At 41.5% G+C, this 17,730-nt stretch overlaps 1 protein-coding gene across 4 annotated transcripts; it reads left to right on the forward strand.

Moving 5' to 3' along the window:
- Positions 1-1,466: 1,466 nt before the first annotated feature.
- LOC118228305 (protein LSM14 homolog A-like) lies at positions 1,467-17,604 on the forward strand. Of its 4 annotated transcripts, none has more exons than XM_035419743.1 (11): positions 1,467-1,816; positions 5,090-5,253; positions 8,310-8,451; positions 10,037-10,150; positions 10,773-10,940; positions 11,123-11,230; positions 11,849-12,133; positions 12,344-12,515; positions 12,882-12,920; positions 13,925-14,162; positions 14,711-17,604. In XM_035419743.1, exons 1-11 carry the CDS (start codon positions 1,696-1,698, stop codon positions 14,732-14,734), a joined length of 1,575 nt encoding a protein of 524 aa, XP_035275634.1. In that variant the 5' UTR covers positions 1,467-1,695; the 3' UTR covers positions 14,735-17,604. The 4 variants fall into 4 exon arrangements, with proteins under 4 accessions (XP_035275634.1, XP_035275635.1, XP_035275636.1 ...); XM_035419744.1 differs by having other exon boundaries at positions 14,714-17,604; XM_035419745.1 differs by having other exon boundaries at positions 11,159-11,230.
- The last annotated feature ends 126 nt before the right edge of the window (positions 17,605-17,730 follow it).

Here is a 17,730-nt window from a genome sequence, read left to right on the forward strand (position 1 = left end):
TTTGGGAAAATGCTGGCTCCTGAGAGAACTTGATTTAGTCTTTACAAAATTAAAATTGGCACGGTACTAAATGTTACACCTTCCCACATGATAGTTAGGTCATTTTGAAAACCAAAAATTAGCTCTAAAAACCATTATTCAAGCAAATGTTTCTTATATTTTGCCATATATTGTAAATGGTCATCATTAAAGGTCCTGGAACTAGATTCAAATTGTGATTATATTCCCCAGAAGAATTGATTGTCTTCTCAACATTTATTTCAAGTTTTTAACTCAGTTATAACCAGTAAATTGTAATAAACACTATTAGATTATCGTGACCAGTTTGGCAAGTATGCCATCCAGCCAAGTTACGCCTTGGCAGGGCAGCATGTCCCATACCTATACAGCACAGAGAGTTTGGCACTTTTCAGGGTTCCCGACAGAAATAACCGGAATGACCACAGACTCTCAGCCCTTAAAAACATTACTTTCTGTACCTTCTGACCTCATTTCAACAGACATAATTCACAGACAACTTCCACACACGTCCACACAATAAAGCCCCAAACAAAGGGGATTTTGCCTTTCTCCTTGTTTTTCCTTCCTGATTACATCATCACAAATGCTCCAAGCCCACAAATAAATATGTCTCCCCATTGGACATTTAAGGTACACCAGCCAATAAAAACATTGGATGCACACACAAAATGATAGAAGTGCACTCATTTAAAACAGTCAAACTTCACTATTCTCCTTCACTAGCAGCTCAAAGTATTGATATCAAAATTTCACCAAGTTACATGAAACAGATGGTAAGATTTTTAAAAACACAGGGCCAAGTTACTTAAAAGAATTTAGGAAACATTGAGTAGCATTGCTTTGGAATACAGCTTATTTAATTTGTCTGTCCTAAAATAGACGATATTGTTTCATGTAACTTGGCGCAAATTTGATATCAATACTTTTAATGGCGGGCCTAGATTTGATTGAATGACTTATAGACAGTGCTTTGTATGTGTGAGTAACTTGGCATTTTTGACGTTGAAAACGTGTTTTTCATCATACATTTTACAATACAACTTCAATGTGTTCAGAAAAGCAAAGCACATTTCCATATACATACTTTTCAGTGTATGCACACGTGTAATTGTGTGAGCAATTCGCCACATATGACATTAACTTTCTTGTGTTGCTTATTTCCGTACTGTTTGATTCTATAATTAATATTGAACAAAGGGCATTTTTTATCTCATCCATTTAAAATGTGACAAATGAACTACGATGATTAAGATGTTTTATGAAACACCTTTATTTTGCTTATGAAGCTCACTAAATAGTTCAAATATATAATCTTAAGACATTTCAAGTATATCCTTTTTTTTTTTGCATGTAACTATTTTTTCTTACTCCTGTAGCAGGACCACCCGCCCCACTTCCACGTCTGAGAAAAACGCGCGAGATTTTATTTTTTTTAATTTGGGTTGCTTCCCATCACCGCTTGCGGCTTGTAGAACTAGTGCGAAGCAAAATGAGGGCAGCCATGTTGTAGCATCACCACAGAGAGAAAGAAAGAAAGGAAGGAAGGACGAAAGAAAGACAGATAAAGGAAGAAAGACTGAGGAGAGACCATTGGAAGTAATCACCCGAGGACAAAGACCATTTAAATTAATCTCAATTCGCCATCACAGGAGTCCCACATAAACCGGAGACATCATGAGCGGGGGGACCCCTTACATCGGCAGCAAAATCAGCCTCATTTCGAAGGCCGAGATTCGCTATGAAGGGATTTTGTACACTATCGACACAGAAAATTCGACGGTGGCACTCGCAAAAGGTAGCTAGCATTAAGTTATAAAGAGGATAAATACAGAAAGTAGATGGCTGTGGTAATGCATGCCCTAGTTGGCACATAAATCATAGTGCTTGGTCCTACAGTTCTGCATTTGGTTAGGTAACGTTGGCTACCTGGAAGCTAACTAACGGATAGAATGCTAGGTTGCTAAAGAACTGGTTTAAGCAAGTAGCTCTAGCCAAGGTAGCGAACTAGTATGGGGTAGCGGTTTCGAAAGTTCGTTAGCTAACCGTTCAGCAGAAGATTAATTTAGTTGTATTTAGATGGTGGTGACTAGCTAGCCAGCTATAGTTGTGATGAGTCACGACTATCCCCAACCTTAGGTAGCGAACGTTATCGATTGTCTAGACTAACTACGTTGTTATGAGTTCGAGTTCACATTAGCTTGCTGGCTAACGAGTGATTTCAATTTCAATTCAGTAACGTCGGTATAGTGCTAGCTAGGTAACGTTTCATTTATGTCTGTAACTAGCTTTTCGTCCACACTAAAATTAATTTGCTAGATTATTTGAATGTGCTACATTATTGTAATCATGGTGACTGACTATTCGCATCAACCAGTTAACGTGAGCTACCTGGTCTGTAGTCTAGATAATTTATATTATATGTTGATGATGGTAGTCAAACAATAAATTGAGACTTTTTGAACGTATTCATCGATATCCGCACAGTTTGCTAACATCGTTGACTGTCTGATTTGGTTAATTGCAAATATGTTCGCTGTCAAAATGGTGAAAACATTTAAGTTAGACGAAATGCCTTATTTACTTTGCTTCCGTTATCTGACTAACACTAGAATTCCGATGTGGCTAGCTCTAGCGCCAGTTTTTTTGATTACGAATACAGTAACGTTACCGATACAATATTTACATACTAGCTAACAGAACATTAGATAACTTAGTCTTTTAAGGAAGCGAAGCCATGCGATGGGCTTTGAGCCACGTCGTCCCTCGAATGCAAAAGACAAAGATGGCTAGCAGCCGGAGTCAGTGCCATTATTACGGCTTTAACATGGTTACAAACGTGCATGTTTGTTAACCAAGGTACACGGAAAGGTCATTAATTCGCTTCTTTTTCGTGCTAATAACCCTAACCATAACCCACGGAGACCCATGTGTTTTACTGCTTACAGTGGCATTGCTGTGGACTGCTAGCTAATTTATTTAAACTGATCAAAGTTAGCTGACTGGTTATGAATGTTAAACTATGTGAAATGTAAGCGGCATAACGGTAGGCTGGCTAAGTTACAAATGAACCAAACTTCTCTCGAAGTGCAGGCGTGGTGCGTTGAACAAAGGGTTGTCCTCAATTAACGTGACTAACTCTGTGATGGAGCCATTCTCGAAGAAATATGGTTTAAACTTGCTTTTTTCATCATGGGAGCTAATCCTGTATCCTGAAGCTCAACTAGTCAATAACCGTAGCTGAAAAGCTAACTACATTATACATAAAAAGTAGACATTGCTAAACTTGCTTGCTGTCTTATGTTACTCAGTGTGATAAGTACGGTTAGGCAGTTAAAAGTGATCTTGGAGACGTTATACATCATTATCAAACCCATCAGTTTCCACGTTATTAAGGATTCTATGACTACCAGGAATATATTGCACGTTGTACCGAGACCATCCAGAGAATCCATTTCCATGGGGAACCATATATTTGTATAAATATTTGCATGTAGGCTATAATTTGTGTACTTGTATATTTATCATTGAATGTACATTTACCTACCGAACATGACTAACTGTTATTAAAATTAAGCATGCTGGAATGTTGAAGGTTTCGTATCCAGCCCATTTATATGAACGTTCATGTCAGCTTCTCGATATATTGTGAAATTGTGTATTTGAAGCTGATGTGGTAAAACGGTGCATTATAGCTATCTGGGACCAGGGGTGGACATCGCTTTAGTTCAGTTACAACGTGATGAACATGTAATCTGCCTTGATTGAAAAAAGACTGGCACTCCTTGGCTTTCTAGTTTCTCAAGTAATTGTTTTTTTCTGTTGGAGTGAAACGGACTTTGTGTTCAAACATAGTTATAAACTTTAGATTATAAACTTTAATCAGTATAGTCAGCCAATCTGACATTTCCACTTCTATAAAAATGCATTATGGCTAATTTATTCGAGTAATGGTGCCAGACACATCTTGCAACATTCCCAGCCTAGTGAGAATATATGTCATCAATTGTACTAGAGTCAGGAAAACAAATTGATACACAAAAGGTTTTTGTAAATGTTTATAATGGTGATATGGGCACAGTGCAGAAATGTATTATATTTATGATACACACATTAGAAACCTGTATGAACCTAGTGTACAGATTGTTATGATAAAACTGAGGAATTCACTGTAGGTGTTTGACACAAAAGTTTGTCTAGGTTTGAAAGTGATATATCCTCTTATTAGTGATAGAGTTCATGCTGAGGTCACCAGGAGAAACTACATGAGAAGTAAATACAAGTGACAACACACTCAGTATGTACAGCACTATTCTGATGATAATATATGACTAGTAGACTGTGTGAGAGAATGTTTGAATCCTTAGCAACACTGCCCACTGATCTACCAGTGATGAGCACATATCTGAAAGGAAGCCACATATGGCGCAGTACCTTTTGAAAAGTTTGTGTTGGCAAGCACTTTCATGACATAGGTCAGGTAAGCACGCCATGGCTTATTTGAACTCCACTGCTTTTTCAGCATTGGCATCTCTAACTGTCACTTAAAACATCTGTACTTGCGATTGCTATAGACATGATATGAGTCTTCAAATGAGTAGTTTTAATCAAACACTTAAAGTGAAGTGCAGTGAAGTGTCACAATTGATTCCAAACAAGCGACACAATAAGCAACACTTCTAACCTACCTGACAAGCAAACACATTTGTCACCATACTGAAACCCTGATGGAGCCACTGGCTCCAGCTGCTAGCTGTCGTTGTCATTTACATTTGCATCCTCCGAAGACTAGCTAGCAAGCAAATATTGTATCAGTACGATATTCACATTTAAAGCACTGGGCCTAAAGTTATATTGGAATTAAAAATGGGTATAACTAGTTAGATTCACATTTAAACAGGGTGTAACTAGTTTTGCTGATTTGTGTCCTTGTTATGAGTTTTAAGTCTGCTTGTCGATTGTATGTGAAACTGTCCAATCCACAGCAGCAGAAAGTGAATTTAATTTGGTGATGCGGTCCTGAATAAGTTAATATTGTGTGTGTGTGTTTTTTTTTTTTCTCTCCCATTAGTGCGTTCTTTTGGTACGGAGGATCGGCCCACCGACAGGCCCATCCCACCCCGCGACGAGGTTTTTGAGTACATCATCTTCAGAGGGAGCGATATCAAAGACCTCACGGTTTGTGAGCCTCCAAAACCCACATGCTCCCTCCCCCAAGACCCCGCCATTGTCCAGGTAAAGGATCTCATCGCCCATCTTTTCTATAACGCTTGCAACACCAGTTGAGTTCCATACATTGCAGTAATGGGGCTTGTCTTTGTGGCTTTACAATGCATTTTTAGTTTGCACAGTAACTGTAATATAATATAATTGATATACAAGCTCTGTGCAAAGTTTTAAGACAATTTTAAGCGTAGGATTCAATGTCAAGACATGCAGATGAAGCCTAAAGAAACTAGTGTTCATTGGTTCTTTAGAAAGAATTGTTAAATGGAATCAACAGTTGACAGCTGAAGGGAATTATCTTAAACAGAATCAAGAAGCTGACCTTGGGTGATTTAATAGATGTTCTGGACAAACTAAGTGAAAGTTAGAGTTCACAATTAGTTCACGATTCCTGAAAAGCACGGAAATTCTGAACAGGCTGGAAACGAGACAGAAAAGTTTGACTGGGGCAGTAGTAGAGCGAGTTACAGGAGTCCAAGCAAGAAGAAACAAAGGGATGAACGTCTTCATATCAGAATGGGACAAAAATAACTTAATTGTGCAAATAGTTCTTAACTGGAAGAAAGCACTACACTATTCTATTGTTGCTTGAAAGATAGATCACAGTCAAAAATCCACTCCCTATGTTTCTGGCTGTTGAGGTTCCACAGTTAGATAGGCTGCCCAGGTGGTTGTGAATTGTATTTCTGGAATTGAGTGGGCCAAGTAAGTATATCTCAGATTTGGATTTGTTCAGTTGCAAAATATTTTTGGGACATCCAGAAATGTATGTCTTGGTGGTGGCTAATCAGAGAGGCAACTCAGTTGGGGTCACAGGGTTTTAGCAGGAGATACTGCTGCATATCATCAGAATAACAATGAAAGGAAATGTTGTGGTTTTGAATGATATGACCCCGAGGAAGCATGTACAATGAAAAAAGGATGGAGTATGACAAGTTTCCTATAGTAACGGAGAAGTGTCTGCAAAAGTTATATGCCAAGTTCATGCTGAACTGGACATAAACTAAGGAGAGGTAAATTTGCTGACATTTGCCAATTATTCAGATTATAATGAAAACAAGCTAGCTCGTGAGAGAATATTACCTGAGTTACTGGTCATTCCAAAGGGAGCAGTAGCACAAATAGCATCGGCAGCTGATGTTACAAAATCCATAACTTTTTTTTTTTTTTTTTTTTTTTTTTTTAAACTGGCCTGCTAATGATTTCTTGCTGGTAGCTTCCAGTTGACATTTAGGCTGGCATGCAAACTAGTAATATGCCATTATGAAGCATGTACTAAATAGAGCCTAGGTCAGGACACAGGTGCTAGCTTGCTACCTATCTACAAAGAGAAGACGATAAAAAAAGATTTAGATGCCAACAAAAACATATCTCTGCTTGGTTATCAGACTTGCCTGTTCAAACCATAGCCTGTAGGAATATATGGACCAAGTCACTGTGACGTCCCCCATTGACTCTCCATGAGCTTGATGAAAAGTGTTTTGAAACTCAAGAATTACAGCTCATGGGCGCTGCCATGTTGCACAAATTGGAGCCAGAGACTGCGCTGTAGGGACAGGAAGTTCAGTCATTCACTAAGCGCGTGAGTTACAGTGACTCGGTGGTGATGCAAACTGTCCGTGAGTCGTCCACAAAATATTAATATCTTGTCCGAATAGCATGATGTGGGTGGAGAAACCACATCTGGTTACTGTAAACTTAGTGTTGAAAATATCTCCAAATCATTTTCATTGCATTGTTGTTGCTGCAAGTTTGTGACAATACTGGGTTTGGTTTTCATCATCCAGCCCAGTTGGATTTGAAGTGTTTTCTGGATTGCCCTTGTCTAGTGTTACCGATTTTTGCGTTTTGGCATTAGTCTTATCTGAAGTGTGTATCAAATGCCTGAAACTACTGAAAATTGCTACAGGAACGACACTAAAAAGTTCCTTCTGGCTCAACAGTTCCTGGTCTGATCGTGACATTCAACTGCTAACATGAACTGAGTTAAAGTGACCCTCTTTGCTCCACAGACACTGCTGGCCATCAGCTTAAGTTCAAGCCACATCCATTTGGAGAATTCACATGCAGAGAAAGAGATTATACTGCAAATCTGCCCGTCTGTTTTTAGACACTGACTGTGTAAATAATATATTCGTAAAGTGTACAGCTAATGCTGGCACTGATGCCACATGGACTAGCTCTTGTACAACTGTGTATTGACTGGCTTGTGGGTTTCTTTAAAATCAGAATACACAAGCAAGCAACCTGTTAATGCTGACTTGGAGTAATTGCACTCTTGATCATGTTTTTTTTTCAGCTGTAAGTGTGTTTGTATGCCTGCTTATAGTGAAAAATTTACATCCATGCCATTATTTCAACATTTCTGAAATGGTAGCATTTGGCAGAAATAACTGGTAGAAAAGTCCTTTTGCTGCCATCTAACATTTGAACCTCTTTGGAGGTTCTACTACACTTTAAATGTCAATCAAGATATCCACCCGGAAAATTGTTTCTGCCCACAGATTTGTCCACTTGTTACACTTTTTAATACAACAGAACCCTGCTGTCACCTGATTCGCTAGGTCGGTTTTGGCCCAATGTTTTCAAATCGATACAACATGGCCTATTCATAAACACTCATATTCCGCCTAAACAGTCCACTAAAATGTGCTTCTGAAAACATTTGTGGTGTGAAATAGGCCATGTAATAGCTGAATCCTGATGCGTATTTGATCTGCATCGCCAAGTTTGACCGTTTGATCCAAGTTCCAGAGCTGGGCTGGACAAATTCATTAGCATAGAGAATACTTTATGCAAATGAGAGGGTCACACCTTCTCCACCCACTCCAAGAAGCATATTTCAAAATTGTGCAGTAAGCGGAACCAGGCTAAAACAGAGAGTGCAATTTCTCTTGAAGTGCATTTGTTTAAGGCAGGCACCAGCGCGGTTAGACTTGAAGCCACAGAGAAACAAAGTGATTTTTCTCAGCAGTATATGTTGGTTTCAGGCCAGCTTGTTTCGTCCTGCCCGAAATCTGCGTTCTCTTTGTGTTAAGGATAGTTTTTTCCCCCCATCTTTCTAGTCATCTCTTGGGTCCACCGCTCCTGCGACGACATTCCAGTCCGTGGGCTCCTATGGGCCTTTCAGCCGGGCTCCCGTGCCTCCCTACAGCCAGTTCAGCCCAGGCCCCCTGGTGGCTCAGCAGTTTGGGGCCGTCGGTGCAGGTAGGTGCCACCTCACTGGGTGATGGCTTACACAGAGTGAAGTTCCATCTACAACCACTATCGCATCAGCTCAATTGATTTTTTTGACAGCAATCTAATATGCTCAGTGCAATTTATCTTGTTGGGAAGGTATCAAAATGAGGTAGATTATGTGCATTTGGTTAATCTGGTACAGAAAGGGTTAGTTAAATGGTAATATTAGTTCTATATGAAATTCACTTATTGGATTTAAGGACTGCTTCGTATAAATATAAAAATTCAGTAAAGCTGCATGGAATTTATTGAATACTAGAGATACACTTTTGTGGCCAAAAGTATGTAGAGACTCCTGATTGGTGGGTTCAGCTACTTCAGCTGGGTGGGTTCATTGCTAACAGATGTATTCAATCAAGCAAACAGCCGTGCAATCTCCATTGACAAACATTGGCAGTTGAATTGGGTGTACTGAACAGCTCAGTGACTTTCAATGCAGCATTTTCATAGGATGCCAGTTAGTCAAATTTCTGCCCTGCTAGAGCTGCCCAGTCAACTGAAAGTGCCGTTATTGTGAAGTGGAAATGTCTAGGAGCAACAACAGCTCATCCACAAAGCAGTAAGCCACTCAAGCTCACAGAATGGGACTGCCAAATGCTGATGCGCGTATCGCATAAAAATAGTCTGTCCTTGGGTGCAAATCTCACTACCGAGTTTCAGACTGCCTCTGGAAGCAACGTGAGCTCAAGAACTGTTGGCTGGGAGCTTCATGAAATGGATTTCCATGGCCAAGCAGCTGCACACAAGCCAAAGATCGCCAAGGGTCAGCTGGAGTTGTGTAAAGCACATCGTCATTGGACTCCAGAGCAGTGGAAGCGCATTCTCTGAAGTGGTGGATAATGCTTCACGATCTGGCAGTCTGCGTTTGGCGAATACCAAAATGCACACCCGCCCACTACCTACTTGATGTTTGTTGGAGGAGGAATGAGGGTCTGGAGCTGTTTTTCATGGTTTGGCTTAAGCCCCTTAGTTCCAGTGAAGGGAGTGGAAGCAAATCCCTGCAGTCATGTTCCAAAATCTAGTGGAAAGCCTTCCCAGAAGAGTGGAGGCTGTTACAGCAACAAAGAGGCGACCAACTCCATATTAATGCCCATGGTTTTAGAATGAGCTGTTAAACAAGCACACATGGGTGTGGTGTTTTGGTGTCCACATACTTTTGGCCATGCAGTCTATATCCGGTTTTGTCATACATGTCATATACACAATTGCTTCCTCTGCACAATCACAGTGGCATCTCATGACTGTACTGGAGTCCTGAAGGTGTAAGGAAATTTAAAGCAGTAGCATTTCTGCGTTCAGTTGTACACTGAGCCCAACTCGAAAAGAATGGGTGTAGAGATGGGAATAACTCCATGGCAACTCCTCGAGTGCATGGCAGCTTGAGCCTGTAGGTTTTCATAGGAACCGGGTGATATGCTGAACATAGGCCACTGATTGGACGTCTTCCCTTCGGTGTCCCGACCACGAAAACCCGGAGTGGCTGAAACTGCATTGCACGGATCAACCAGTCTCCATGCCCGCACCTCTGAACCTGCTGTTCCTCTCCATCCAGGAAGCTCAGAGCCCGCCGTTGGTAGCGACACGAGCGTAGCTGCACCCCTGTCCCAGAGCAGTACTATTGGCTCAGCTTTTACCCCTGACTCAGTGAATACACGCGTAATTGAAGGTAACGGGTCTGTGAGGGAGGAAAATACAAATAGACTTCTGTGTATGAAAAGTTTGATATCAGTGTCCAGGCTAAATACATACAATATAGAAGCACAAAAAAACCTGTTCTGAATACCCCCCAGAGCCATCATTCTTTATTTAAGGGAATTAGTGTAGTCTGTATGCTTTGCGGCTTTTGCTTTTTAAGCTTTTATTGCTTCCCTGTTCATCAGGTGTCCCTATTCCAGTATGTGATTTAATTTGTATTAATGTAATGTGCCTTCAAATGAGGCATCTGAGCTTGTTCTCCTTTTCTTAGACTGTATAATTGGACATATGCAGCCAAATGAGGCATGGCACCATGTTTAAAAAGGAAAAGCGTGAAATTCCTAAGGTCATTTCTTATCTTTAACATTGCAGATGGGCAGGGAAAGGGGTTTGTGGTAGCAATAACAAGCTGATTTCATTATGGGATTTTAAGTGGTGATTGTGTAGTGAGAGCCATTAGCTGTTGTGTGTTGCTTCAGTCTTCCTTTAAGCCAGTCTCAGGTTTATGTGTTGTGTTGAGCCGCGGAGAGTTCTTATACTGACTGAGGACAGTATAATTGACCCATTTTTCAAACTCTTATTGTGTCCTCCAGGTCGCACAAGCCCCCAACTGGACCCTCTGATTAAGAGCCCCACCCTGGAGCAGGCAGCACAGACGGCCCCCTCCCCTCCCGTGGCCGTGGGACGGAGGAGCCCCGCCCCAGCCAGACCCGCCCCAACCAGCAGCCAGAAGCCCCTGGACGGTCCAGAGCAGCGGAGAGGTGAGACAACCATTCCTTTTCAATGACTTGTCGAGATGCACATAGAAATGAATGTTCGAAGTGGCCTTCTTTAAATATTACCCTACATTTGCATTTAATCTCCGGTAAATGAATTGCTGCTGCATTTATTCTGCTCTCTTCCCACATGTATGCATTGACACTGTTTTTTGTTAATCCCACAGGGCATTTAGTAAACATTAAACATTATAACTTGACAGGAACTGAACCCCCAAAAACCCAGAGACAAGATTCTGAACCAGGAAGGGGTGATCCGTCTAAACGGCAATCGGGTAAGAGTGTTGTTCTATTGTATTTTGTTTTTGTGAATTTTATTGGTTTTAACTGTTCCTGCTGATTGATTTCAGTGTATATGTTATGCTAATGGAAGAATAGCAGCCAGAGCCCTTGTGGTCATTTTGAATTGTATAAGTGCGCTGATGTCTAATAACCTACTGTAACTATTTATTGTAAGTTCTAAGTTGACTCTGGTAGCTTAAGGTGCCATGGTTTAGAGGCGTTGCATTGTTTCCTATCACAAGTAATTGGTGTTAAACTGATTTCACTTGAAGTGAGTCATTCTTTTGTTTCATTAAAGTTTGAAAGTTTTAAAATCCCATCCATAGAAAAAGGTGTAATTCATATTGTTACATATCTCCTTCTGCCGTCTCACTGTAATCTCAGGTGAGCAGGGCTTGTGAATATACGCTTGTTCAACAGTAATATAACAGGCTTCTCTTTGTCTGCAGGGCTTGTCTGCCCAGGGCATTGTGGGGGTTTTCCCCAACCCTGACCTTTATATGAGCATAGACTTGCTAACGGAAGAGTTGGTGCGGAAGGGCTATAGAGTGCAGGGCCTAAAGTGTAGCAGGGACCTGACTGCTGAACCTGCACTATCATGTTTCCTCCAGGAGGGGCACCGCCTGTCCGTCGGGGCCGTGGAGGTGGTGGAGGAGGTGGTGGTGGAGGAGGAGGCGGAGGAGGTGGTGGTGGTGGTGGTGGCGGAGGAAGTGGCGGCGGCGGCGGTGGTGGTCATGGCGGAAGCGGTCACGGCGGTCACCGTGGCAGGGGCCGCTTCGCCGTGCGGAGAGACGGGCCCGTGAAGTTCGAGAAGGACTTCGACTTCGAGAGCGCCAACGCCCAGTTCAACAAGGAGGAGATTGACAGGGAGTTCCAGAGCAAACTCAAGCTAAAAGGTTTGTCTGAAACCGTGAAGCATTTTTTCAGTGTGACGCGCTGATTCAGCAGGTCTGTTTTCATGTGCCTGGTTGCCGCTGTATCAAGTCAGCTTAATGGTGAAATCTGGGTGTTCCAGAGCAACAGTGTGCAGCTTTTACAGCAGGCTAGCGGGATGTGTGGAGTGATGCCTGCTCACGTAATAAATGACCTTCCTGTAATGAACACAGACGAGAAGCCCGAGAAGGTGGAGAAGGCCGTGAACGGCGAGGACAAGGGCGACTCCGGAGTGGAGACGCAGAACAGCGAGGGGAATGCCGACGAAGAGGACCCCCTCGGCCCCAACTGCTATTACGACAAGTCCAAGTCTTTCTTCGACAACATCTCCTGTGACGACACCAGGTACTTAAAAGTTTCTACGTTGGGAAGTTTCAGAGTGTTACGTTTGCCAAAATTCACTACATTAACGTTACAAATGATAAGGAACCCGGTTTTTGAGTATGACTGTCTGTACTGGTATCAACTTGAGGATTTCAACGGTCAATTGTGGCGACTTCTGACGCCATTTTCTGCTGCAGCTCAACAGCGTCATTTACAGCAGTCTCCATTGGGACAGCAACCTCCGTTGCATGAGATCAAGTTACTCTCGGTTAAGAACCGTTTCTGTATGCGTTCATTGTTTACCTGAAGTTGTAAAATATCTGGCCCCAGTGAATTGCAATGCCTGATTCTTTTCTGTTGATTAACTATGAATATTACTTTTTTTAGGAAAGCAGCAGAAAAGTCTGGAATTTCAGCATTCCCAAGGTAATTTCATTTTTTCTTCATAATTGCTTGAGGTTTTTCCCTGAGCATGTACAATAAATGGAATTAGTGTGATTTATGGAAATTCAGAAATTCTGGATTTTCAGGGACTTTCATTGTGGATCCATTGATTTTCTGTTAAACATTGCAGATTTTATTCATAATTTCCCTGTAGTTATTGGAACTATGTCCTCCTGTTTCAAAATTGAGATTATAGAGGCGGAATAAATCCAGGGGGGGGGGGGAAGAAATATACATAAATTGTGAACAGAATAAACTAAGTGGTCTGTCCCATAAACCAAGTGAGGGAAAAACAGGGAGAATGTTGTAGTTAAGCAGATGCTGGATGAAGACATGGATTTCAAATATTTTAGGATGTTGGCCAGCCGATGCGATGAATAAATGAACTGCATCCATCCTTAAATTGTACACATAATGGCTTTCTTACTATTTAAAAAAATGTATTTTGATTTATTCCAATGATCAGTTCCAGAGACAAGTAAAAAAAACAATTTCAATGAAAACTAATTTCAGACTTGCCTCTGACTGTGTCCACCACATAAAATTCTAGAAATGTCCGACAAAGTCATGTGACACTTTCAGTTGAAACACTTTCATGTCATCATTTGTCAAAAGTGTCGTGCAACAAAATATCAGTTAGGCTTTGCTGATGGAATTGCAGAGAAACAAGCACGTGTTGTGGAGTAAGGTTGACATGGCTTGTATTATTAATTCTGATACTACAGCCCTTTGCAATGTTTATCGTGGAAATTCACGTGGCAGTGATGATAAACAAAACGATATATTGTGCAGCCCTATTCTGCTCTGGTGTAGTACAAAACTTTTGTTATCTAAAAAAAAATGTATTTATGCATTTTTTTGTGGCGTAGTTTCAGTCTGTGCAGCGGTATAGCTTTTGCCTCAGGGCTGTTAGCGTAGCTTCTTCTGTCTCTGGCGTAGCGTCGGTACGGTACTGACTTCCATTCTCACCCCTGCGTCTGTTGCAGGGAGCGAAGGCCGACCTGGGCCGAGGAGCGGCGGATGAACGCCGAGACGTTCGGCATCCCCGTGCGCCACGGGCGCGGCCGCGGCGGCTACAGGGGGCGCGGGGGCATGGGCTACCGCGGGGGCCGGGGCCGCTCGGCCAGCCGGGGCTCTTTCGGGCCCCCGCGCGGAGGCACCGGAAGCTTCCGCGGCTACAGAGGAAGCCGGGGCGGCAGGGAGTTCTCGGATTTCGAATACAGGGTAACGACTCGCCGCTTTCGCGAACCCGTCAGCTCAAGGCATCGTCGCTTACCGCAGCATCATCAGACCTGGGTCAAATACGTATTGTGTTTTGGATTCAAATACTTTTCTGTGCTCTGTTGGTCTTGCCTGGTGTAATTGAGCCTGCCAATATGACCAGAAGGCGGGGTTTGCATTTTTTTGAGAGTTATTTCATTGGTTCCAACGCACCAGACAAGATCAGTAAAGCGTAGAAAAGCATTTGAATCCAAAACAAATATGTATTTGACCCAGGTGTGAGTGTCATGTACAGCGATATGCGTTTAGTTAACAGGTGTTTAAGTCGTAAAGATGAGACGGTATGAATAAGTGGTTTATCCCGCCTTAGAGTTCATTTAATATAGAGAGCCCATAAATGTAAGAAAGTGTATGATTAATAGCATAAATGTCGCATCACGTATGCATTTATCTGCCTGTTCAAAGTCTGTATTCTTAGTGAAGATACATTTTTGTGCTGTGGTCTTAAGCACGGAGAATACATGTTCAACCCCATTTGTGCTTTCTTCCAGAAGGACAACAAAGTGGCTGCGTAGTACAACAGGAAGGCGGATCCAAAAAGAAGCCTCGCTCCTCTCGGTCCAGAAATTCGCTTGGGGGGTCTCAACTTTTGCCAAAAAAGAAAAAAAAAAAAAAAAAGAACGAAGAAGAGTACTCGCTGTTTATTCGTCACCAGCACTGGGGGTGGAGACTGCTGGAGTTCAGCGGGTGTAAAAAGATTTACACGCATTTATGACGCAGTCTGCGGGGGGCTTATTCAGCGCTACGTGGGAAACATTGGCAGAAGGACGAGAGATTATGTAAAATACAGTACTTCAGTGGAACTATTCAGTATTTTTGCATCAATTTGAGTTTTTCTTACTAAAATTGTATTTGATAATGTTCTGTTAAGTGTAAAGATGTATGCAGAAGCCCGCTGATACTGTGATGAGTACTTTGGTCACTGATATAGCTTTATTTTTTTGGATATATCCTGTAATGTACCTTAGAAGCACCAAAATCTTGTACATAGCCAGTTTGGGTCACAGTTACAGCTTTATACCTTGTTTTCTACTTCACGTATCTCGATAGCCGGTTTAATCCCACTTCTCAACTGCCTGCTGTATTTTGCCGAGTCGTCCTTGTCCGAAGTACTCGTTTTAATTTGCATTTTTGATGTTCTTGGGTATATCGGCACAGTGTGGCTCACACGGCGAACAGACTTTTCAGCATACTAGTTGAGCATACCTAGTCAGTATGGTTCCACAAAGAAGTACGGAGCCATTGGTGCGAGCTAGACTTCAGCAGCTGTCGTTCTTTTCTGGCTTGATATCGTTCTTTTCTGGCTTGATATCATTTCTGGCTTGATACCACTTCGATGTTTTGTAGTCACTTCAGACCTCCACTAAGACCCATTCACACGGGACATACGAACAGGTGCCACCGCTCCCTACAAACCACTGGAATGAGATTTGTTGGCCTTCGGGTTGGTTGAAGGCTGTGATTTTCTGTGACGGTAGAAGAATGTGTTCATTTTCATTTCTACCCCAGAGATGCGACACTGCCCATGTTTTGTGACTTCAGAAGGTCAGTATGGAATTGCTGCAATTGAGTTTTGACGAGCTTAAATAGTTTACTTTGACATTGTTATGCTGGGAGTTGAAGTGTGTCCATGCCGTAAACTGCTTATTTTTGTCAGTTGTATAGACCCAGTAACTTGCGCCTGGTGTAGATGTCAATATTCACAATAAGTTAATTTTGTTCTTACGATTACTGATTAAGATGGCGAAATGTTTGCATCACTGGGCACTTGAGTATTCCCTTAAAAGTTTGTGATCATTGATGGCGATGGTCTCCATATTGCGAAGGATGTGCGTTTCCCTTCCAGCATTTTTAAAGTACTTATCCAGAAAGCCTTGAATTACTCTTAAGGAATTATTTTTTTCAGAAAATACTCAATTGCACTTTGAAGAATTGGGTTTTTAAAGAGCAATGTCATCAGGTAACCCTTTAAAAATAACCTGTGGGTTGTGTTTTGTGTCGACTACGTGGTGATTTGTGATGCCCGCTATATCCTGTGTGAATGGACCTTGACCTTTTAAGCGTTGCGTTGGGTGCGTAAGACTTCATATTTTTAACATTAATATTAGAGATGTCAAATTTTGGTATGGTTTCTAAAAAAAAATGCTATATAACAAGTGTTAATGGTGACTGTAAGGTGAATGGATTACTTTGTATAGCAGGCTAAGAAATGTAAGCCACTTGATTTGCTGCCTTGTACGTGCAAAGTTGCCTCTGACATGTGACCGGAAATTTACTTTCTCCTAAAATAAGGATCTAATGGCTACATGCTCATGGGTAAGCATGCATAAGTAACTGGATGTTTTTAATATGATTTTGTTGCCTCTGAAGATTTGGGACAGTGTCGAGTTAGTCATTGTGTTACCAAGTGACTGGGTGCTAGAAGACTTTTTTTTTTCTCTGAAAGTTCTCTGGGTTTTCCGTTGACAGGAATCTGATATAGCCTCGCTCTCAAAAAAAGTACAATAATTATTTTATCCTTTAAAATGTGGATACATTTTTTTCTCCTTTACTTTCTGTTTTTGACCTGTTTTTCAAATCTGTGACTGTTACAGAATTGCATTTCTCTGCAAGTCACCTGGCTCCAAGTGCAAATTTCAGTTTAATTGTAGGTTCACAGACCTGATAAGCTAATATAGGTCTACAACTTTAAACCAGAGAGTTTTGAAATCTAACAAGCAGCACAACTTTGGCATATTTTTTCTTAAAAAAACCGTCTGAATGGAATTTGTTAATTTTTTTCCTTTTGGTGTGGGAGGGGTGGGTGGTCACATGGTAAAACAATGCTTAAACTTTGGTACTCCATTAGTTTTCAGACTGGGGAAGGGGATGTTTCACATTATTAGTTCTCAAATTTGGGAGGTGCAGGGATTATTGTGGCTAGCTACTCCCCAGAAATGTTAAACCAAGAAAAATTAGTTAACGATTCTTGCATAGACTTTCTAAAGGCACTACAAGAAAACCAGACTGAGGTGATACATGATGTAGGGCAGCTAATTAAATGTCTAGTAGTTAGGTATGTACAGTTGTTTGACCGTACATTATAGCGAACTCGCAATACACTGCATGATAGTCGTGCCGTGTGAAAAGCCACAAAATGAACGCTGAACAACTTCGACATGTTCCCGGATTTATTGCAATAACTGTACGTTACTGAAATATCCCATGCTAAATAGAGACCAAGACTGTACATACTGCCAAAATGCTATACGCTGTGAAGGTTTCATTTTGTTTATTCCTGATCTCTGGTTCCAAACTCAAGCAATTTAACAGCATGGTGTACCCTCAGCGCGCCTCAGCAGATTGGGGTTTTTATTCAACGCAAAGAATAAACAGTTGTTCAATACCTGCGCCTCGTCCTTTTTTTATGCTTTTCACCGTTCTCGATCAACTGTTGTTCCTAAAAAAAATATATATATATATGCATCTCAGACTAGATTTTAAGTATGCCAAACTTGGGACATGAGTTTGA

This window comes from Anguilla anguilla, chromosome 5 (genome assembly GCF_013347855.1).
Source record: "Anguilla anguilla isolate fAngAng1 chromosome 5, fAngAng1.pri, whole genome shotgun sequence".
In the NCBI taxonomy this organism is placed as follows: domain Eukaryota; kingdom Metazoa; phylum Chordata; class Actinopteri; order Anguilliformes; family Anguillidae; genus Anguilla; species Anguilla anguilla.